This window comes from Amphiura filiformis, chromosome 5 (genome assembly GCF_039555335.1).
Source record: "Amphiura filiformis chromosome 5, Afil_fr2py, whole genome shotgun sequence".
NCBI classification, from domain to species: Eukaryota; Metazoa; Echinodermata; class Ophiuroidea; order Amphilepidida; family Amphiuridae; genus Amphiura; species Amphiura filiformis.
The window spans coordinates 78,252,975-78,277,686 of NC_092632.1; the positions used below are offsets into that span (position 1 = coordinate 78,252,975).

At 37.0% G+C, this 24,712-nt stretch overlaps 1 protein-coding gene across 2 annotated transcripts in view; it reads left to right on the top strand.

Annotated features, from left to right (window-relative positions):
* Window positions 1-218: 218 nt before the first annotated feature.
* LOC140153782 (inositol-trisphosphate 3-kinase B-like) overlaps window positions 219-24,712 on the top strand; it is a 34,322-nt gene continuing 9,828 nt past the window's right edge. Inside the window, exons 1-3 of one of the 2 annotated variants that reach the window (XM_072176635.1) lie at window positions 219-1,466; window positions 15,892-15,991; window positions 19,474-19,614. In XM_072176635.1, coding sequence (XP_072032736.1) covers window positions 1,242-1,466; window positions 15,892-15,991; window positions 19,474-19,614 — 466 coding nt within the window. In that variant the 5' untranslated portion in view covers window positions 219-1,241. Of the gene's footprint in view, window positions 1,467-10,962; window positions 11,205-15,891; window positions 15,992-19,473; window positions 19,615-24,712 lie in introns of those variants that run through there. The other variant, XM_072176636.1, reaches the window with a different exon arrangement.

Here is a 24,712-nt window from a genome sequence, read left to right on the forward strand (position 1 = left end):
TTTCAGCTTTCCAAACAAAAACACAAAAGGTGTGGTGATGGTTAGTGTAGCTATATGCACACGTACATATATACGACAATAGGAAGTTCAGTATGTGTACGAAATATATGACAATGCTATCGAGAGTGTTATTGGTATACTGGTAGGAGTCTTTCCCCGTAAAGATAGTGGTACAGTCCTGTTGGAGTGGTAATCGGAGCCTGTCAGGCTTTTCTTGTGAACGGCTGCCTGTGTGTATTTTGTAAATGCTAGGTTTGCCATTTTTGTGTTGATATCTCTGACATGGCATGTGGGAAAGAAGTATATTTTTAGTTTTTCTGTACAACACAACATGTATGTTATTTTCAAGTTGGACATCACTATATAACAAGGTTAAAATAACACACAACCATAGCTCATGGTACAGGTGCATAACAGGGAGACTTGGAACCAGCTATTTTGGTAGTGCATTACATTCATTGGCATTGGTGTGTGTGACAGGTTTGAAGTTGAGTTTAAGGACAAGTTTGTTTGCATTGGAAGTTTAATATCAAATATATAACAGTGGATAATCATCACCCTGTGTCATCAGTACCAGTATTCATAGTCACACACACCTAGTTATTATCATTGACTCTCTGGCAGAACAAGGAGGAGAGAGAGAGGAGGAGAGAAATGGTTCTTGTCTCATCAAATTGATGATTGCAATGCATCATCAGATGTTTAATCAAGTGGCAGTGCACATTGGAACTGAGCAGAGAAGCTGTCAACTGCTATAAAGGTGGATGAGGCAGAGCAGAGGAGGAGTTGGCTGTAAAGCATGGAGCCACAGCAGTGTGACCTCATCAGCCAACAAGATCAGTTCAATCAGTGACCAGGCTACATACAACAGTGGTGTTGATGCTGCTGGTTTGCCATATGAAATGCTGCTGAAAAACAAGATACAGAGGATGTTATGCTCGATGTACTGTTACCTTTGTGTGGTACTTGTAGTGAAGGTGAAAGTAAACAACTCTTGTTGCTAAGGGGAACATCTTAATGGTTCAAAAATAAGGGCATCCCAACATGGTTACCATAGCGATCAAAGTGCTATAGTATTAGAGGATTTTGGGACTTGTCAATGGTGTGCAGTTGCTGGATTGGACTCGAGCAACTGAATCAACAATTTTTGCTGTCAACATTCTGATGGCATCAGAAGGTAGTCTTGTTGTTTGAATATTTTTTTGGCAATAAAGTTGCAGTTCACCAAAGAATGTCTCATTATGAGTTTGGAAATTGACTCTTCTGAGGGTAACACCACCACCACCAAAAATATGAAGGAAAATGCACCCACTAGTGGTGTGCTGTCCACTGTGGAGCTTGCAGCCAAACTGAGTAATAATGGCTTGGACGGACAGGACTCAGATAGCGATGACTCTTTATTAGAGGAATGCTCTAGAATATGCATGTGTGAGAAATGCATGGAAAAGATACTTCCGAAAGGCAGGGTAAGTTTCGGCCCGGCAAAAAAATTGGGCTGTTTCATGAAAGGTCATTCGTTCAAATCTGCCTCCAGAAGACATGATGGGTGCATAAAGCACAAAAGAAATCCCCAGTTGAAGTGATATTGATTGACTCATTTGCTTTGTACTTGTTCCATGTATCATGTCTTTTGGAGGTAGATTTGAACTGATGACCTTTTTGTGAAAATTCTAGCATGTTTAAACTTTTAAAAAGAGCAATACAACTGAGTTTGTATTTGATTAAATCTGCAATGAGTATTGAGCTAAAGGTTAGAAGCAGTATAAGTTGGAAAGAGCTGAGGCTATTTTTATATTCTAATTCAATAGATTTTGAACAGAAAAGTCAAGGTGAAAACATTACCAATTTATTTGCAGAGTTGGCAAATGACAAATGTGTTTACGCAATGACACATCACAATAATACAGCATTATGTTGCACTTCAACTTCAAATTTGGTGTACCTCACATGTTCTAGGCCTGAGCTGCCAGGGCTATGTGATTGTGAAACGCAGTTTCTCAATTCAACTACATCCAGTGCCGGCACCAGCAATATTTTTACATTAGGGCATGGGGAGAGGGGCACAATTTATTGTCTGGGGGAATAATGAATTTCAGGGGGCAAACTTATAACAAATTTGCAAAATTGACACAAAAAGTGAACATTTTCATAATTTTGGGGTTTAAATGGGTGACAAGTGTACTGACTTGTTTTTATACTTTCATGTACTCAATCAATTTTTGTTGCTAACTTGTCCTCTCTGGTCATAACATAATATAAGGCAGAACCGTATTGATTCTTTTTTCGGCACGTCACATAGATTTATAGAGACCCCCGGTAGCACCTTATCAATATGATGTGAATAATGTATTGATGGGTACAAAAGACATACTTGAAAGAAAAAACAAAATCATTAATGTTGATATATATGTAGGCGGATTTGAAATGTAATACATGTACAAGTTTATATAAAGTGGGCAAGGAAAGTTAGAAACATTATCTTAACAACTGATGAATTTTAGAAGTGTGCCTGACTGCCATCATGATTAAGGGAAAGGATAAAAGCATATATAGAAACTTAATGATTAAAGCCAAAGTCCCTAACAAACTTCTGGATCCATTTATGATACTGATTAGCCCTACTATAGGGCCTTTTAAACACTATATCCGAGAACCGCTAAAACCCACTAACCGCTCCACCCTAAGATTTCTGGGGAATTTAATAGCAGTCACTGGGTTTAGCAGTTCTCAGGATATAGCCAGGTATTGTGATATAGCATGGTTTTGGATCACCACAGTCAAAAGGCCCTATACTAGTAGGGCTATAAATACTGATAGGGAAGCTTGGTGTGCCTGTATAGATAATGATACCATGGAATCTTATGTGTTTTATATAGACTCTGATTGTAGGGGTGCTTTTGTCCCAGTTTTTATAAAGACCTGTAAACGAGGACGCACACATGAAAATAGCAGAGCAACCATGGAAACCCTGCAAACCGAGGACATCCACGGTTACCTGTACCTGGTATACATATATCGCAAACAAACTAAAAATGCATACGGTAAAGATTTCCCTAATAGCACACATGGGCACCTTTGCCTTGGAGTAAATTTCACATACAAAATATAGAGAGCTGACCCTCCTCAGAAAATCCCAACAAGAATTAAGCGTCCGTACCCGTATTTGCCGGTGGGATTTTTATAGGAGGGCACTTTCAGTTTTTAAGTGCTTAAAATTCCAGTTATGTCAAAGGAGCCCATAATACACTAGAAGACTATGTTTCATTTGTTGGTATAGGATCACGTGTCAGCTGGATAGTAAAAGGTCTGATAGGTCCACGGTTTGAGCCTAGTTTTGAGAACTAACAATATTGAGATGATGAAACAGGCAATGAGTTGATGAGACTGGCTCTGCAAAGGAAAACTTACTGGTTTATGCTTGTATCTTCCAAGTCTTGCATGATTCTGATTACAATTTACCAAATTGCTTTGTACAAGGCAGTATTGCAATGATGCTTATAAAGTCTTGTTATTACCAAAATGCTCTGGTTCAATGGTAATGCTTATTGCGGTAATTGATGAAATTGTTTTGCTTGCTTGTATCACCTGCTCTGACAGAAGATAGGAGACAATCCCATTGATCTTGCTTTCCAATTTTTGATGAACAATTTGCTTTGAAATTGTTTGGGCACAGTGCTAATCTTACCTCACAACCTTACAATACAAGGGACAAGGGACCAGGCCTTCCTGGCTCTTGGCCTGAATGCTGCTGATGCTATTCACTTGCCATACAATAACAGGTTACACTAGGATCCACAACATGTTCATCTATCATGGCACAGTTCTTTAACCCCAATACATATGTACATTCATTGAATGACCTTAACAAATTTGGGTACAAAAACTCATACTCTGCAACTAGAGGTCAAATTTTGCACTAAGAGTGTTTAATTGAAGTTATTGAACTATGCCATTAGGGTGAGGCCATTGTGGTCCATAGTGTTGCATTCTGGAAGAACTGAGCCAGATGATCACACAACCATATGGAAGAGATCTTCCATGCTCAAACAAACCTCAATTGGGGATCTCATATAGGATAGATATTTTTGGATTTTAGCCTGGCAAGTCCAAGTCCAAAGGTAGATGGAACATCTCAGGGAGCAAATTTGACAGGGAATAAGGTTTGCCAGGGTAACCTGAATTACCATAATGACAACAACAAGCATGGTCCCTGGGCCTCTGACGTAGTTTAGCGAGGTCAGTGCCTATTGAAATAGACCATTATCCAAACCTCTATGGATGCTAAACAAAAATTATATTATGAATTTATTTCAAACACAAAGTACCAAAACAGTGAACAAAGGCTCCATAATGATGTAATATTTTCTGCACTATTTTAATATAGTATGTAAATATTTGAACATTTATAATTAGCTTTAGTAAATTTGTGCATAAATTCTGGGCTAAATTCTTTTTAGTGACAAAGTTCAAGTCTGTGACAACAACCCGCAAAGTTTGCCCTGTCCTGGTATAAACCCAGTGTTGTTTGTAGGAGTATTTTGTATGACGTCAAAGTAACCACGGTAACCATGGAGATAATGATATGGTTTACTGATTGTTATGTACCGATTGACCCTGTGCTGGAAGCCCTGGTAGTAGTATAGTCCTTTCCCAAAAAGGGTATGATATGTGTCTGCAGATGGGCACTAGCTCATGCATTACTTTAGGCCTATAATTTAGAAGACATTTGAATCTGCTATACAGGTGTTTCCTATGTATGGTATGTTAAATGTTAACTTAAAGTTGTCTTGTTACTAAATTGCTTACGATGCACTTTTTGTAAGGATAATTAGGTCTGAAGAGCCTATTTTATAGGCCTGCGTTTTCCCAATCAATGTGTGCAATAAAAATGTTTTAAAGTGCTTTCTTTACTTTGTTTATACCACACACAGACCCAAAACTTTGGTTCACCTGAAGTTCGGTAATGACGTAGGCACATATTTCACTGGTTGCAGTTATTGAATCGCACACATGATGTTAATCGCGGAGAGTGCTCACGTACATACATTGGCGGCTTTTTGACACACTTGCGGTGTAATCGCGAAAAACGAAGTGACGTCACTACCAAACTTGGGGTGAACCAAAGTATATAGCAAATCACAAAGTCTATTTCCTATAGGCTATACTTTACAACTTAATAGTAACATAATATTTCAAATTCCATACAGTAGGTCTTATCATTTGTGTTAATTTTCACCAAAATACAAAAGATGCAGGTGCGTAGATGACTTTAATTGAATTTTGCGGTACCCGCGGGTGTCCACAGTACTTAGCTATTTTTCCAAATTGAGAATGCTGATGAGCATGATGAGAGCGTGTTGATGAAACACAGTTACCAAAAATGGCTGCAATGCTTGCAGGATTCCAAATTTTCTAAACATGCTGGGGATGAAGCTCTCTCTTTTCGGTGTCAAATTATTAATTTCTTTGTTTTCGGGCAGTTTGATGACGTTAATATTTAATTGGTTACAGATTGTTTCTAACTGATCTGTTTGCTAATGAAGTTAATTAGTAAAGTGATAGTCTACTACATTTCGTTCAAATATGCTTGAATGGCGATTTTATGTGTGAATGTTTGTCTTGTGTATGTATTATTTTTGAATTCACATCATATGCAAAATGTAGGCCCTGCCCACCCTACACCATTCAGCAGATCTCTAACCATACCAACTAGGAGCTTTGGTATTCTGGAATATTACACCTAATGCCCTAGTTGCTTTTTGAAAGAAGGAAGGAAAAAAGAAAGAAGTAGAGAAACCTTTGTTCTCTCTGGTGTGGTTTTTAAACACCGATCCCTCAGGGTGCCAGAGACGTGCACAGGCCTAACTTGCCACAATGATGTAGCTTAGCCGGCCAAGCTTTCTGTTGCTATATGTGACACAATCTGGTCCATGGGGGCCAAGGCGGCATTTTTGAAAATTGAGTTACTGTAATTATTACATTATACATGTACATACAATAGGCTATCATTCACTGAAAACACCAAAAGTCTAGCATACTTGGTTCAGAAGTTCTGAAGTTTTTTGATGCCTATTTTCTTATGTATTTTATTGTTTTTTTACTCCATATTTTTTCCTTTATCTCAGTTTCAAAATTGCCGCCTTTGGCTCCCATGGACCAGATCGTGTCACACATCACATAGGATACCTGCTGGTTTTTTGGGCGGCGGGACAGATTTTGAAACACAAATCAAAACATTATAATAAAACCAAAAACATTTCCACATAAAATGATGGTGTTGTCCACATTGGCCTTAAAACATATTACTCTCTGAGTTCTTTCAAAATCTCAGCACATTTACATGTGTCAAGTTCAAGACGATTATCCTCCTGACCTGCATCAAGGGGCTCTATCTGCTTCATCCCTGCAATGTATTCCCTACACTCACATATCAATTTCAGCTCCCCAATTCTATCAAAACATAAATGTATTGCAAACAAATAAACCAAACACATATAGCAAAACAAACAAATTAAACAAACAAATCCTCCAAAACAAAAGGGTTATATCATGTTTCCAACTTCAGTAGTATTTGTTGTGATTTGTGGATGGTTTTTAGAACTCTCTTTTTATGATAATTTTTGTATTATAATCAGGCTTGGAAACGTGATACATGGTATGGATGATGTCAAAGCAATCTTTTTATATAATTTTTTTGCATTTTAATCAGGCTCGGACATGTGATATGAAATGTGTTATGGATGATGTCAAACCGATATCTGTTAGATTCTAGATTGTCAGATTCATCACTCAATTTTCCAGTGTGCTCTGACTATTGATTGTTTTATATATATAAAAAAAAGGTGGGAAATCTGTGAAGGGAGAAACTGTTCAATAATGCATTCACCTGTGCTGTTTTACGTCATTGGTGTTGGACTACGGCGAGATATAAGAATTATATAAAAAAAGAAATAAAAAACGATGGTGGCATGGCATCGATTGGGATGGAACTATAAATACTTGGTTGCACAAATTTGATATTGTGGATTGGATTGGAGTTCGAATAGCAATTGTTTGTTTGTCACCTGCATTTATTGTTTTGTGGCAAGACCATGTGTCGGTAACACAATAGCATACGTATGTATATAGGGGTCGTTTTTCTATAGAAATTTGATTGGTACAGTGATTTTGAAATAAATTGCTTTTGTTTTGTTGTTTGGTATTGATAGAGGACACCGATGGTGTTTTATTTTCAAGTGGCAAATGTTTATGTGTGAAAGGACAGAGGATTACTGGCCCTCGCACTCCATATATCTGCCAGTACTTAAGCTCGTCAGTGAACATTGAAAACATGCCTTTCTGAATCTGATTTCATGAACTTCACAGAGGAAAAACAACCTTTTTTTTTTAATGAGCGATTTTGTGAAATTGTTGCTCTTCATAAATGCCCCTTTTATGGTTAATACATGAACAATAATTCAAGGTACCTTCTTTTTCGTGATAGAAACTTATATGACCATTCCCTAAAGTGAGTGAGGCTTGCAAGTTGCACATTTTTGTTTCCCAAAATGAGAATTTCAAGCAATATTATGACTCGTATGATGAATAATTGAATATGCCCATTTTACTTTATTCATGGATAAAGAACACCCTTTTTTACAATTTTGCGAATGTGTTTTGATACGTTAGATATCGAGAATGTAAGATAAATTTATTCCAAAACTGAAGATAGGGTAGTGATAGCATCTGGATACAGCTGTAAAGGGGGGGGGGGTTGGCGGCGGCGGGAGAAGCTGGAAGCATAATAACAATAATGTGAAAGATGTTGATGCTTTAAGCATGAAATTTAGCTAATTTTCTGATCAGTCCTAGGGTGATTTGGAAGATGGTTAATAGTACACAGGTACTAGTATTAACCTGGTATTACTTCCAGTAGTCATGGTAGTAGGAATGAATGCTAGCTGGGTGTGGTTGGAATGATGGGGCAGGACCCCAGTCCTCCCATATACCCTGATCAGATTAGCAGCGTGATTCTTTGGCTGCATTACAATTACTATCCATGTTAAAAAAATATAGCTGGCATTGATCAATAATTCAATAAAATACTGGTAGAGTGATAACTGTGATGTGGCACCTTATATCTGAACGATTCCCCTGTAATCTACATGTAATAGAGCCAGATAGATGATTGTAAAAAGATATAAAATGGGGGAATTTATTATACGCTCTTATCATATTTTATGGGCACATGCTGACTTGGCAACAAAATTGACTAAAAAAGAATGCGGGAGAGAGCATTACAGAGAATAGTCTGTCAGAAAAGAATACAGCATTTGCGTATTTGGCCCTTTACCTCATCAGCTATCGCCATGGTAACTGCAGAAGATGAACACATTACTGTGGAATTTCATCACAGTTCTGCTCCTTTTTTGGATGTAGCTTGATCATTGGTGTGGTTTATGGAGTTAACAAAATACACTAATATTTCTTTATATCAAGAATTTCTAAGAAATTCAAATAATGCTCTTCCATCCAATATCTTGTGATTCTGGGATGACAAAAAAGCTTGTTTTGTTAATTTGTTGTGACTTTACCAATACTATTAGCCTTAATGCATGGATCATAAGACCTATATTCAGGGTTCCATTTACTTTGAAAAACTTGCATAGCAATTTTTAACGAAAATATTATTTAGGTGATGTTCTTATAATTTTAGCATATGTTTACATTGTAAAATATTGCTATACAAGCTGATATTTGTGTAGCAGGTTGTCCAAAATGGGGAGCATTTTGCTCCACGACACAAGTTAAATCGAACCCTGCCTATATTAATACAAAACTGCAAGTAGAGTGGTTGAATCCCTTTGCATTATTTCCATTTATGATACAGTGGCAATTATTACAAAGCAAATCTGACAAAAGTGCTGTTAACTTTTGCATGACTTTTAAGTAAATGCTTTCAAATCAAATATTAAATCAGGAATGATAAAAATAGAGACTGTAATGTGTTTTGAAAAACCTCTTTATACTAAACACATTAGGGACATACATTATTGCTTCCAAGTGCCCAAAATATATGATAGGCTGCTATTTATTTTCAGCATTGGAATTGCTCTTATATATAGATAACTTATGTTATATTTCAGTTTTATTTTGGTTTATTTAATACTCGGGATGACACTTTATTTCGATGTGTTGTGATGAATTGCCTATAACTATTCAGACTTGTTTGTAACATTTTATTTATAGTGGATCACATAATTTTAAAAACATCCAATATGTTGGCATTTGAATTAATGTCGTCGACAGCTGGAATTGTCGAACTTCACCAGTGACGGTAAACAATTTTCAATAAAATATGATAATTATTCAAATATTGACATTTGCAAAGACGCTTCATTTAATATGTTTATTTTAAGTACTTGTTTTGCATATATTTGATAGTAGCATTTGTTTGTGATCAAATTAAATAAATTACTAGAAGGATTCAAAATTTAATTTAAATTTGCAAGTAATCTTTGAATAAATTTTGATGCACACACGGTGACACACTTTTCTGGTCTATATATATACGTAAAAGAATCGAGGCAATACTTCCTATTTCAGAAGATAACCACCGCCAGTTATTTATTTGAACGTTGCACCAGAAAGATAGCGAAGATAGATAAGATTACATCAAATATTGACATTTAAAGAGTTACGCTTCTTTGACAAACCCTGTGTGTATTGTGACATCTTGCATCGGATGAGAATTAACCAGAAAGTACATGCTTTCAACATACACACACAATAATTCACTAAGTATTTTATGTGGGTTGGATGGGAGTGCCAGATTTTTGACATGATTAGTACTGATTGCCGATTGTGGTAACACCAGGAGGGGGACATTGGAGCAAAGTGATTTTCAGTGGGGAAAATTTGCCAATGTGCATAAAACATTTTTATTAGTTTTGTTTTCAGTGACAAATGCTACCCAGTCAGGACTCTTGTCCCTCCCCATGCCCCCCCAGTAAAAACCCAAAATTACAGAAATGTCCACTTTTAACAGCACTTTTTTATATGATACATTGATTTTTGCCCACCTGAAATTCCCTTTCTCCTCTTTGCTCCCCTGAAAAAAATATCTAGTGGCGCCACTATTGGTTTTGATCGGGGTTGTAACTAGGGGGAAAGTCCAAACTATTTGGTCAGGAAGGAAAAGAGGAAAAAATACATAAAAACCACAAAACAAAAAGTATACAAAATAAAGGCCAAAAAAAAATGAAAGCAACAATATTGCTTTGTGAATTGGTTTACATTTTACTATTTTTAAATGTGATATTTTATTGTTATTTTATTTATATTATCACTTTATTAACTATATTCACTTATTTATTGACTTATTTTAAGTCCCAAAGTGATATACATATTTGGTTGTTTTAATTTAAATATAAAAGTGGCTTTAAAAAGGTAAACCCATTTGAATACTAATTCTTAGAACAATAAAGAAATAAGATATTGCCTTTAAAAAGGTAAACCCATTAATTCTTAGAACAATAAAGAAATAAGATATAAAGTGCCTTTAAAAAGGTAAACCCATTAATTCTTAGAACAATAAAGAAATAAGATATAAAGTGGCTTTAAAAATGTAAACCCATTTGAATCTTATTCTTAGAACAATAAAGAAATAAAAGTGGCATATTTCTGAGTACGGCACTCTTGCATTGTCTTTGAGCTCTGATAAAACACATAGGGCCTAATTAGTAAAACCTTCTAATTTAATTATTACCCATGCTGCTTTGCAGTCCCAATTTACTATAATTACTGAACAAAATTATATTAGAGAGGAAACTCAATTAGTATATGATGATCCATTGTTCTCTTCAGTATTATTATGAATGGTATAACTTACGTCAGGAAATCAGTTGTAAAAGAGGGAAGTGGCAAAATTAAATTGTGAAGTGTTGAATAAAGAAATGAGTACTATAGCCAGTGTGTGGGTGGAACTAATAATGTTATATCGTTGTATAATACGTCGGTGTACTATCGGGCTTTAACAGATATTATCAGTATCAGTGTATCAATTGCTATCGGTAGCTTGAAGGATAAACACTATTGATCAAATCTGGCCTTTACTAGTTCTGTGTGAGAATGCCAGTATCATGTGTGGGTGCTGCGAAGAGTTTCAAGTATTGAGCTGTAGCAAACGATGCACTATGAAGTTCCACTTACAAACAGACCAGCAGGTATTGTTTCATGTTACTGTATAGGCTCTTGAATGAGCTAAGTTGTTCTTTATGTAGTCTTAATGTTTCATATCATTATGGTAGGTCAATGGCACTATACTTTGATCACCTCGTAATCGGCGGGCCTTATAACACCGCGGATTGATATCAAAATATTTTATTTTGAGAATCGTCTTTAGACATCTCGCCAGAAGCATCACGAATTATTAATTTAAGTCCTATATTTTGTCTACTTTCTTTAACACACAAAATACAGACCAGGCAGGTCAACTAATAGCATTCTTATCGTAGGTCTACTTTTTGGCATAATGGTAAAACCCTAACTATAAGCTTAAACATTTTGTAAGCAGCCATTTGTGATGCAATTATAGGAGTGAGTGACATTATATGCCGTCAACAATGTTGTTGATGGTGACGTCACGGTAGTGCCGTCATCGACATGCAATTATGTCGCTGTCGACATCAGAAAAGGTTGCAGATGTCAACATAAAATTTGGATGTACAACATTTATCGATTATGTATGACACATGTTACTTATGAAATAGTGGTAAAATTAATCGAAAATCTTAAAACTAACCAGGGAAGTGCCACTCCCTGAACTAACCATGATGTCTTACGTTTGGTAAGTTTTGATCGTGGTTCCAAACAATCGTGGTTGACCTGACAATGATTGATTTTAATTTAAGAAAAATGGCAAAATCTAGGATGGCAAAGCCCATAAACCGGGTTGCTTTTTTTAGGGAAAAAATTTCTCAATGTAACTCAAATATCAAAATGTTTGGGACATACTCATTTAGCTTCATTGCATCACCTATTCATCAAAAGCTCACAATAGACATAACTTTAAATACTATCCATGAGAACTACCTGCCTATTGGTCAAAAAGAAGTTTTCATTATCAATTGGACCAATCAGCAACATTGTTAGAATAATTTCACCACGCAAAAAAATTAGGGTGAATTATCTGCAAAGCTCCATTCTGATTGGTGATTAAAGCGAAGGTACCATGTAATTGACCAATCAGAGGCAATGTTAGATCAGCAGGTAGTGCTCAGGGGGTTAAAAAAATTGTGCCAAAAGCTTTTTCTTATATTTTCCGCTTATTTTTGACATTATATCCTGATTTTATGCTGTTTTTCCTTGTTTTTGTGGCCTCTCGCACCTGACAATGCTATTGATTAAAATTCCATGACTTGGTTTATTTTATTATTGAATCTGTAAGATATGCTTATTATCTAATAAATTTAAATGTGGTAAAGAAGATACATTTCTTCTCATTTCTTTTCTTTCGTCTAAATTCAAGTTCAAATTATCAGCAGATATTAACTTCAGTAGAGGAATGAATCGTAGGACATCTACGTGTCTTGAGCCATTTGTCTCTGAACATCCAAAATGTCAGGGCAAATACCGCTAGAATGGCTTCTTTGTACTTGTATGATGAAAATAAATATCAATTGCACACCCCCTCTCATGTATATATATATAGTATAAAGTCCTAACTTCTGCATAGTACTGTATTTAAAAATGTAGAGTTGTAGGCAGTAAGTGAGAACAGTACAAGTTGGTTGTAAGAAACACATATCTATATAAATAAAAGGAAGTCGCTAAATCTTGTCCAGAAGCAGTCTCCGAGATGCTTTCACTTTCAGCTCTGATTTATTCGTACATTGATCGGGTACATATTGCCATTAAACCATCTGACGTTCATTTTTGCAAAACTATTCAGTCACTATGGAAATAACAAAAAAAATGTTCGGTTGCTAGGCCGTTGAGGTCAATAACCTTATGGGTCAGGCCATGACAGCAAACGCGTCAAAATGCAAGCGGTGTCCAACACTTGTGTGTAAGTGGCGAAGTCGGCGCACCTGCGGCGTACACGGCACATGGTTTCCGCAGCGCATTGCGGCGCATGGTATGGACGCATTTAATGTTGGCTTACCGCGCGTAGGCCTACGTATGTTTGTCTGGGTGTCTGGGTGTGTATAGCCCCAAACGATTAAATGATAGGGGTGGGTGAGCCCACTTTAGTGGAACTTGAAAGTCCACATTTTGGAAATTCTGCGAACTCCGCAAATAAATCCTGGCTATAATGTAGGCCTAGCTTTTAACACGGGCTCGCTAAAATGTTTTGCTGCAACTTTTAAACATGATGCTTACATGTTTTATACCATTATAACCGAAACGTTTTCTAGCAACCTCTTTAACATTAATGTTTTATGTTTGTTGGGATAAAGTTAAAATCAACCATTTTGTCACGAGCTGTTTCAAAAGAAATCTGAGGATTGAGTGAGTAACAACATTATCACAGGTCTGGATATTCACTTAAGCTGAATTTATACTCGATCGCTTTTGCAGAAAAGCGATTTTCACGCATGCTCAATGTTTACTTACATTTCCAGAGCGTCAAGCCGATCAATCGATTCAAATCGCGGAGGCAAAAACGACGTCGCTTTTGCAAGTTGAAGAAATCTCAACTTCCCAGCGATATCGCTTTGACACGTGAATCGTCAACCAATCATATACAACCAACTGGATCTATTATTTTGCTAATTAATTTACCTTTCTCGATTTTTAACTTTTGGTGATAAATTAATTCAAAGCAATAATTATTGACAGCAACTCATGTTTTAAAAATGTATTTTGTGGCATTTAGAATATTTTAATTGTCGTCTGCAATCGCTATCGCCGTGATAAGTATAAATGCAAAAGCGACAGGCGATGCATCGCAAAATTCGGCGATTGCAAATCGCTTTTTCAAAAGCGATTAATCGCATCGCTCGGCGATCGAGTATAAATTCAGCTTTAAAGTTATTCAGCTTCTTTAAGGGGGTTCGAAACGATGTTTCTGGAAAACAGAAACTGAATTTAGAACCATTTGAATAGATTGAATAAGTTAAGCTAAATACACTGAGCAAAATAGTTTTTGTTTGAAGGAAATCGGACATACGGTTGTCAAGATATACATGTTTTTAGTTTCTTTGTATTCTATTGTTTTTGCCAATATATTGATGAAGTTAAAGCCATATTATAACATTTGCTGAGGAAGACGCCCTCACTGAATTTTTAAAATTCCTTTTTTTATACGATTAAATTGTACTTTATTAAACCAATATAGCCTGCAAAAATCAAGACTCTAGGTGCTGTAGTTTTGTCAAAATCAGAGATTTTAAATAAAAGGCTGATTCAGCCCTTTATTATTACGATGGAATTGTTAGTCTAACGCATACACAGTATGTACGGCGTCTTGACGGTGATGTGTACAACAAAGGGTCGTACCACAACATGACCGAAGGAGTGGTACGTATTAGCGTACATGTGCGCTGGTAGTAAATTCCAATTTTCTTTGCTTTGCCGTAGTTGTTCGCTCAAAAATAAAGGGATATATCTGACAGTAAAAGCTAACATTTTATGGCAAAGAAATGCTAATCTATTTTGTTTGAAAATGTTATAATATTGCTTTAATGAGGAAAATTGGCATAATGTGCTCATGAATATTCATGTTTGCCAATATTATACCAATATCTTATGAATAAACCTTCATACTACTTTTACCTTTAAGAATTTTGACATGAAACTTTGCCATTATACTTAAAGCTAATTAATTATGCAAATATGCAAATTAGATGGGCGGGAAAATCACATGTTAAAGGTTTAGGTCATAGAGACACATTGGCAAAGTTTCAGGTCAAAATTCTTAAAGGTAAAAGTAGTATGAAGGTTTATTCATAAAATATTGGGAAAATATTGGCAAAAATTAATATTAATGAGCACATTTTGCCAATTTTCCTCATTAACTTCATCAATATATTGGCAAAAACAATAGAATACAAAGAATCTTTCAACAGCAATATCTCAAAAACCGTTTGTCCGATTTGGCTCAAATTTTGGAATTAAGATTATTTTGCATATCTCTCTGCAACAAGTCTATTTTAATCTCAATCAGAGCAACTTGATTTTGCCTTTCGTACCACCTTAATATGACAGGAGCTAACATATGATTATCAAGCTAACAATATAACATGGTCATTACTATACATGCTATACTGGATGAATAATCTACACCAAGACACCATGATTATCATCATCACCGTTTACCATGTTTACTAACCACTCCCGTTTACTAACCGCTCCCGTTTACTCAACTAGCGGGGACCCGCGCGAAGCGCGGGTCTCCCGCTAGTGGTTTAATAAAATCATGATGTTTTCACATATTATGTAAGTTGTTGGTGTTTTTTCTTGTGCAAATGCCAAAAGTTAAAAGCAGAATCAATTATTAAAGCTATAACCCACACAAATAAAGCTATTTTTTTTTTTTTTTTTTTTAGACAAAAGGCTTGATTTGGAAAAGCAGCTTGACGTGTCATGATGTTAACTGTAACACCCCCATAGGTTTTTTGCTATCGGAAGGGAAGGAAGAAACAAAAAGGAGAGAAGATGAACAAAGAAGTCACTTGGTATCCCTGGGATTTTTTTGTTGAAAAAATGTATATCTTCAATACGAAAGGTCAAAATTGTCAAATAATGGACAACTTTTCCTCCCAGCTACATACACTTTACGTACATGTCATTAGATTTAGTTTACTTCGAGGACTGTTAAATATCAAATATATAATTTACTCCGTTAACTTCTACTTGGGTCCTGTGTGCGCAAACAAAATAACATGCTTTTTAATATTATCATTACAGATCAGCTCATGGCGGAAGATCAGGAACATGGTACACTGGTCGCCGTTTGTACAGTCTTTCCGCAAGAGATATCCATGGGTACAGTTAGCAGGTCATCAAGGTAGGTTTATTAGCCAAGAAATATCACTGAGCGTGTTTCTACAGAGCTAAATACAGTTATGGAAACGGTATGGAACCAATTAAAGTAGAAAAGGTTCTTTTTCAGATCCAATTATTCTGGTACTTACTCAGAAATATTTCAATTCCTATCAGGAATCTTGATCACTCTGGTGTGGTGTTTCTAGATGTTTGATGAAACGGCAACACTGTTTGGTCTTGATGACGTTTCCAAACTTCCTGGTTGCCGTTTATTGATGAGTTGATCGTAGATCTTGTCTAGTTTGTAAGCCCCCTTGTCTTTGTTCATGGTGTTATGCCCCCTACTTCTTATCCAGATTGCCTCCTTCAGCCAGCGTGTTGTTATGCCTCCACCGCGAGGCATACTGTTTTTGCAATGTCCGTACTTCCGTCCGGATGCTGTATCTCGGGCATGGATGGGCAGATTGACTTCAGATTTTCAGGATAGGTGGGTCATGGTCAGAAACCCTGGATACTTTTTTTTAGGGTGGGGTTGAATGTCATATACTGAAGTCAAAGGTCATTTGAGGTCAGGGGGCCCATTTTCCTTATTTACCTCTTTTCTCAGAGACTAGGGGTCGCACGTTCCTCAAACTTGGTGGGTGGGTGCATCTTGACCCCAGGCAGAACAAGTTTGTATTGGTTAGTGGGTCAAGGTCACCTGAGGTCATCCAGGGGTCATCTGAGGTCAAATGAGCAAAAACTGTCATATGGGAATGAAACTTGGTGGGTACAGTCAACATTTAGAGCCAAATTTTTGGAAGGTCATTTTGGGGTCACCCAGGGGTCATCTTAGGTCAAATTTGTAAAAACTTTCATATGGGCATGAAAGTTGGGGGGTACAGTCAACATTTAGAGCCAAATTTTTGGAAGGTCATTTCGTGGTCATCCGAGGTCATCCAGGGGTCATCTGAGGTCAAATTAGTACAAACAGTCACATGGGCAGGAAACTGGGGCATAATCAGCATATAAAGCCAGATTTTTGGAAGGTGATTTTGGGGTCACCAGGGGTCATCGCTCCCTCTGGTGGAGGCATCACGGTCGACGCTGTGCATCAAAAACCGCAACATCCGAGAACCGCGGTCCATCTAGTTTTGTCTGCTTCTTGGTCAATGATCACCATGAACAAAGACGAGTGGGCTTACAAACTAGACAAGATCTACGATCAACTCATCAATAAACGGCAACCAGGAAGTTTGGAAAGACAAAACAGTGTTGCCGTTTCATCAAACATCTAGAAACACCACATTCCACAACAGAGTGATCAAGATTCCTGATAGGAATTGAAATATTTCTGAGTAAGTACCAGAATAATTGGATCTGAAAAAGAACCTTTTCTACTTTAATTGAACTATGAACGATCCTGATGAATCTGTTTCAAGAGGTATGGAACCGTTAATCACTCCTGTGGAAAGAGCCTCCAACGCCTTTTTGCAACACCTTTTTTAACGCCAAGGAAACCTTGTTGGAGTATGTTTTTGCCGTTGACGAAGTGGGTAGATTTTCTGTAGAAAAAAATCAGGGCAAAATGGCTGTTAATTGGACGGACAACATGACAAAAGCCTTAATAACAGCCTGGGCAACATAACAAGTCAAACCTATTATGGATGGCTCAAAGCGGAATGCAGATGCGTACAATATAATAGCACAGGCAGTGTGTCATGCATGCCCCAATGTGTCGCATGTATCCCAATCACACAGCTATGGATATCAGTAATAAATACTAGTACGCTGAAATCACTGAAGGGCCAATTTAATGTTGCGAAGGATGCTGACCGAAGTGGAGCAGGACGTGACTGTTTGCTAAAGAAATGCTAATTTTATTACAAACTAAAACCAATATTAGGCATGTTAGGGGAGAGGGACATAGCTGGGTCACATGACGTCATTCAGCTTAAACGGTATGAACACGCCAACGACAAAAACCTGTCTGTGGAAACAGGTTAAACGGTAAGATAACAGTAAGATACCGTTATCCATTTGGCGGTAACTTAGAAACTTATAGGAGCGCCTATAGAAACACGCTCACTGATTCTGATATGCTGTAGAATTCCTTCTCATATGCCTCCAAACATGTAAAATGAGTGCTTTTTGGACAAAAGAGACAAATGGCAGACGCCCTCCACAAAAAGATTATTTGGATTGAGCAACTATATTAATGATACAGGCAACTGTACAAACAAGTATCATTGTAAGGGAAGTCTATTGTAATGTTTTGTGGCGAGTTGCTGCCTTATGTCTCTTTTATCAAAAATCCTTCATTTGGAGGCATATAATGCTTATACACAGAATTCTACTGTAGTTCACATACATCATTATGATCTCAAATTAATTTGATTATGAGTATCAGTTCTGATCCTCCCCCCCTAGCCTCTGCTCTCTACCCCTCCCACTTCTCCAGGTTAGTTTAGGGAACTATATCCCTGTGACTGTACTAGAACGAAACATACCTTTGGTCTCAAAGTAGAGGGTGACAGCAATTTTACGATCAAATCAAAAGTTGTTTGATTTTTGCAGGAAACAAACTTGTTTATCCAAAATCTAAGCATTGTATAGGCCTATATGTGATACAAAGTAGAATGCTAACAATTGGGCCAAGAAAAAAAATAAGACCTTGATTTTGGACAATTTTGGGTCAGTCAGTGGAGGGCAAACAAGCAATTATTTTTTGCCTTATTAATTTAAGATCATTCAGTATAGACAAGGTAAATTTGGGCATGCCAGAGATACTTTGTGGCCACTTTGATATTTTCAGATCTGATATCTATACTAGTACTAGTAAAATAAAAACTTATTAATTTGGCTAATTAAGCATGTTTTTCCCAAATCCATGCTCAGTACGTCATATTTAAAGCAATTATGCTAAAGTGATTAAGCGGACATCAAGAAAGTTTCATTAATTTAATATTTTTAGATATTTGTGAACCAAAATACAATAGTGCTAATTCAGCATGTGTATCCAACATTTAAGCATAAATGAAGCATTCTATGCAGCAATTATGGTCGAGTAATTAAGCTGACATACCCATTACTTGAAAATTCAGACATTGCCAAGTTACTTTATGGGTAATTTCATATATTCAGATATTTGTAAAACAAAGGATAATTGTCCAAATTTAAACATGTTTATCCAAAATGTATGCCAAGTACGTCATATTTGAAGCAATTTCTGGAAAGCAATTAAGCTAACATGTATGAAATGTTATTAAGTAGATCTTAAATTCCGACAATTTGGAGTTACTTTATGGGCAATTTACCATTTTCATATGTAAAGTAAAAACAAGCTTGCGTTAAATATAATTACACACATTAATGCTGACGGAAATTGCCACTGTTATATTTGTTCTTTCATCTTTCTTGAGTGTTATTAGCAGTATGTATTATTTGCCTAAGAAATGCACAAACCGAACAGATAAATTGTATATTTTTTTCTTCAATTATTTGTTTCAATGTTATGTGATACAGGAAGCTTTCAGGCAGGGGATTTTGGTACCATCTTAAAGAAGCACACAGTGAAGGAAGAGAAAGCACTGACCAAACTGATGACAGACATTCTCAGGCCATATATACCAGAATACAAAGGAGTAGTAGAACGCAATTCAGAAAGTATCCTTTACTATCAGTTCAACATCGTTCTGTTTTGTTATAATTTTTTTTTTTCATTTTGACATGGGTTAACAGAAAGGGCATTGTGAAAAGTCACCAAGTCAAAACATTTTGTCTTTGGAACCAAGGAATATCCTGCGGTCTAAAGCAAAATGTTTACATTTTTCACATAACTGATGCAAAGTTATTAACCAAATTCAGTAACCATCACTTATAACTCCTCATTTTACAAAATAAAGATTTTATTCTCTGAGATTGGTAAAAACAAACAATTTTAATCGCAACTTACATTTTGCACCTTCAAAAAATCAAACAGGCCATAACGGATTTAGCGCTAACGGCCAATTACAGGCGTGGGAAATCACGCTATACCCAAATACAGCAGGTGTGAACTGGTCCAGCGCATAGAAGACGCATACATGGAAGTCTTTGTGCCGCGTAATTCGTCATTACATCATGCGCAGATGTCATTGATGGATCAATAACTGTGAGCAAAAGTCATGTAACAAGCAATTTGATTGTGATGAACATATGGTATGATCCGTGAAGGTCATGAATATGTATCAATCCTTATATGTTCTGTGTCATGTGTCTATTTGACTCCCCATTATCTCTTGATTAATAGGTACTTCAGGTTGATTAGGTAGAACTAATTGAGTGATTTCCTCAAAATGACCGTCACTAGTGATTATCTCAAAATGACCATTTCCTTCGCTCATATGAATTGCTACGCTGGAAAAAATTATGTTACCTTGATAAAGTTGGTTGCATGGCTTCGTTATTGCATGCCATGCACACTCAACTCCTTGAACTCCTAAAATTCATGGAGAAAATCATGTGGTGGAATGGAGGGTAAACAATAGTAGTTGACCAAATCATCCAAATGTATACTACCAAATTCCCATTGCTGCTGACCCAAGAGGTGCACTGCCACCCAGCAGCTACTTGGTGGCTACTCTAGAGTACAATTATTATTGCAGTACCAATCCAGTACCAGTGAGTATACTGCATGTATGATTCCAATGTGTGTACCCTAGTCTGCCCACACAGGTACTCTAATAGCGCACCAATAAAGTAGCTGGGCAGCAAGTGGTGGCTGAAGCAGTAGGAATCTGGTTGTTTGTTTTATTATTTACATAAAGATGGTAGAGTATGCAAAAACACTTGTTTCTGCTCACAACAATAATTGTTTAGCTTGTTACTTTTAATACACATTTTGTGCTCTCTTTGAATCAGCAACATTTTTCAACCATGCATTTGACCTTTTTGAGAAAGGACGCTGATTTTTATTACGAAAGCTTATTTTAATAAGCTTTTCTTAATAAAAAAATCAGTTAAACATTTGTTACATAGCTAGCATTTAATACGCACACATTCAGGTCGGCGTACCAATCGGCAAAAGCGCACTTATTAAGAGGTCAATACTCTGCACATTTCACACAATAATGATAGTAAATATACAGTTGCATAGCAGACTTCTGATTAGAATCGGTTCAGTTTGTGGATCGCAACATCCCTCGAATGGCGGACTTAGTTAAGCTGCATGGGTGTAAAATGCTCAACTGACAGAAAAATGCACCATTAATAGAAAGCATGAGGACATGGAGCAAGTCTATATTTACCATGATTCCCTTATGTTAGCACCACAGAATTAGAGAAGGAGAACCGGGACTCCCTATACCGCCACATACAATCACGCCATCAGCTATGGGGAGAAAATTGGGGGTATTCGGGTCCGTGCCGACGGTGCGGAGATGAACTGAAAACAATTCTGCATCTCATCTGAAGCGTCTTGGTACTCACATGCAGGTCGCATCAAGTGCGTCTCTCAAATGCGCCCTTCATCCATGTCGCGCTTGCATGACAACGAATGCCTGGCCTGAAATTTCTAACTAAAGTTTCACAGAGTTTTTTTTTTCAACTTAGTGCATTCCGAGGGAAACCGAATACCCCCAGTTTTTGTTCCATGCCTGTATCAAGATGGCGGTCGAGTCCCAATTCTCTGTCTTTAATTCTGTGGGTAGCACTCATAGCTGCTCAGTGCTGTAATTGGCTTAATTCAAATTAACCATCACATCCCAGACAAGTTCATCCAATAATGCATGAAGCAAAGACATCTGTAAATGCCTTGTCTCAGAACTTAATTATATTGAGTTAAATGAAATCCTCCAATAATGACGGCAAGTCTGTGCTCAGCCAATTTAGAGCACCAAAGGCGGCCGTCACAATCAAACTAAAATGTCTGCCACAAATATGATTTATTTGAAAACCATTAGAAGTAGGTTAAGTTAGCATCCACCTCGTTACACTCATTACCAATTAGTAAGACCATTGTCCATAGCTTTCATTCTAGTCAAGAAGCTTCACACCCTCAGGCTCTAAAATTTCATATAATTGAGGAAACTATGACATTTGCCTGTGAGAAGCTAATGGCTGTAGTCAATAATATCCCACTTTATATTATCATATGATGAGCCCAAACTAGTCTCAATTTCATTGCATTGTTCAGTAATCCCATTCACAATCATTTGCTCACGATTTGACCTTATGGTGTATGGAGGATGAGTTTTTGTTCCCAACACGTTCACAGGTCATTCTTTGAATGTTCAAACATATTGGGAGAAAATAACTGTGTCCTGAAAGATGGGCATGTTATGAGATCCTCATCCTAGCACATTTTGCCATTTCCTCTGAGTGGAATATCGATGCATTTTCATCAATTTCTAAAAAGCAGTGAGCTATTGAAGTTAGCCAGACACATTACGAGATATTTATTGCTACAAAATTACAAAATTGTTCACCCGAGGCCAAATTGAAGCATCGGTGTTTTCCATGTCTTACAAATCAAATTTGTTCTGTGTAAGTGCAATTGAGGACTTGCCGACTCTGGACATCCAAGTGGTCATCCATTGTTGCAACTTACTTTATTTTCTGCCATTCTACATGGTCATTACCAGTGGTCAATGGTCATTACCAGTAATGGTCAATCTATTCATAGATCCTTCACTATCTGTGATTTAATCAAATTTGTTTATTGCAAGTAAAAGTCAATGTACCCATAGATCCTTTGGGAGAGCGAGTTGGCGCAGCGGTAGTTCCCTCGCCTTGCACCACTGAGGTCCCGGGTTCAAGCCCGGCTGTGCCCAAGGACTGTATGTGCATTTGGTTTATCCCGATTCCATGCTCGCTCTCGCAGGTTTTCCCCGGGATCTCCGGTTTCCTCCTGCTTTCAAAAAATCGGTGATTAGTTGTTTGGTTATCAAAAACTTTCTTCACCCAATGGAATTAGGGGAGCTGCACATCTAATTGGTGGATATTACAATCTAAGTGCGGATAGGCCTGCACCAGTTTCGGCTGCAACTGGCCTAGATGATGCGATGTGATTGTGATGATTCACCATGGCAGCGAAATTACAGCGCTTTGAATCCTTCAAGATCTACCTGGAAAAAGGCGCTATATAAATCCGAAATTTATTTATTATAGATAGTGAAGCCGCTTCACGTGATCTACCTCAAGAATTGACATTAATAGCTGTTCCTCAACAGATATTTATTGTAACATACAATCACGTTGCCCAGGAGCCGGGCCCAGGAGGTTCAATACCGCATCACCCTAGTGTTCATACAGTGGCGTAGCATGGGTCATCAGGTCATCACATTGGGGGGGGCACCAACCACGATTGGGAGGGGCACACCGGGTCTGATTTTTTGGGCATAAGCCGTTTTTCGGCAATTTTCCTATGGATTTTTCAGATCGATTGGGGGGGGGGGACGTGTCCCCATGCCCCTATGATGCTACACCACTGTGTTGATATTCTAATCATGAAATTGATCATGGCTTGTGAAAAGGATGTTGTAAGTGAAGTAAGTTATTTCAAGACATTAACCATATTAAATCTTTCACACAGGGAGTATGTATTCCAAATGGGGTTACCTGAATGTGTGACTCCATTTGGTCATATCTTCCATAGGGGTGTATGGATTTGAACCGGAATAGCACATTTTTGGCTTCTGTTGGTATATTTTAGAAGTAAATTTGGTGCATCAAAGTATTCTTGATAGTAATGATAGAAAGAACATGCAATATTACAGCAGCCATAGTGATTTGGTATGCAGACATGCAAGTATGATAGGTGGGTGGTTCCTGTATTGCTAATTCACTTGCGCTCCATTACTACTTAACATGACTTTTTGAGTACATTACGCCTATTTTTAGATAGATGCTTAGTGCTAGATGTAAAAACTCTTGTGATATATTGTGTGGGGAGTTTCCTTTAAAATGATTATCATCGTTTTAATTTGAAATTCAGATGTTTGGCTGTTATGCATATCAGAAGAAAGCGATTATCAGTGTAGGTTGATCTGTTTATGTGCTTGAAGCTTTCATGCATTTTTTGATTGAAAGAAATCTATATTTTTATTTTCATGTAAGACATGCAGAGTGAGACTAGGTTTAAGACTTACTTGAGGGATAAAACTTATAACCCCTTAATGAAAAATGAGGGGTTATAAGTTTTGGTGATTTCTTACTTGAAGGGGTAACTAAGAAGTCTACTTTTTTCATTTACAAACAGATTGACACTGTCCCTAAAGAATCTGCTTAAGGTTAGCAACTATTTTAAACTGTTGCGATTTGGTAGTTCACAGCATTTTTGCGAATGGTAGTGAGCTTTGGCAAAAATTGCATTGAAATTCAAATATCACAGACATACTTTTGTAGGTCCTGTGGTTCTTGAGTTATGTTTTCAAGAGGGCAGAAACAACAACACTTTTTTTAAATGTACATAACTCATTAACAACAATAAATCAAACAAGTTTTCAAAGTATGTGATTTGTAGAATAAACTTTTACAAAACATCAAAGTGTTATTTTTCAATAATATATTGATTAAGATAAATGAAAATCAATTTTTTTTTGGCTGCAACGACCAACAATACCACGTCGACCCTTAACAGTGCAGATCTAGAAAACCGCTGTATAATATGTAAACCATTTCATTCAGACATACAGAAATCTGTCATTAGATTAGAAGCTGCAAGTGTAAAAATTCATATGCAATGGTAGGCATGACCGTATTAAATCTCCCATACAGGGGATGT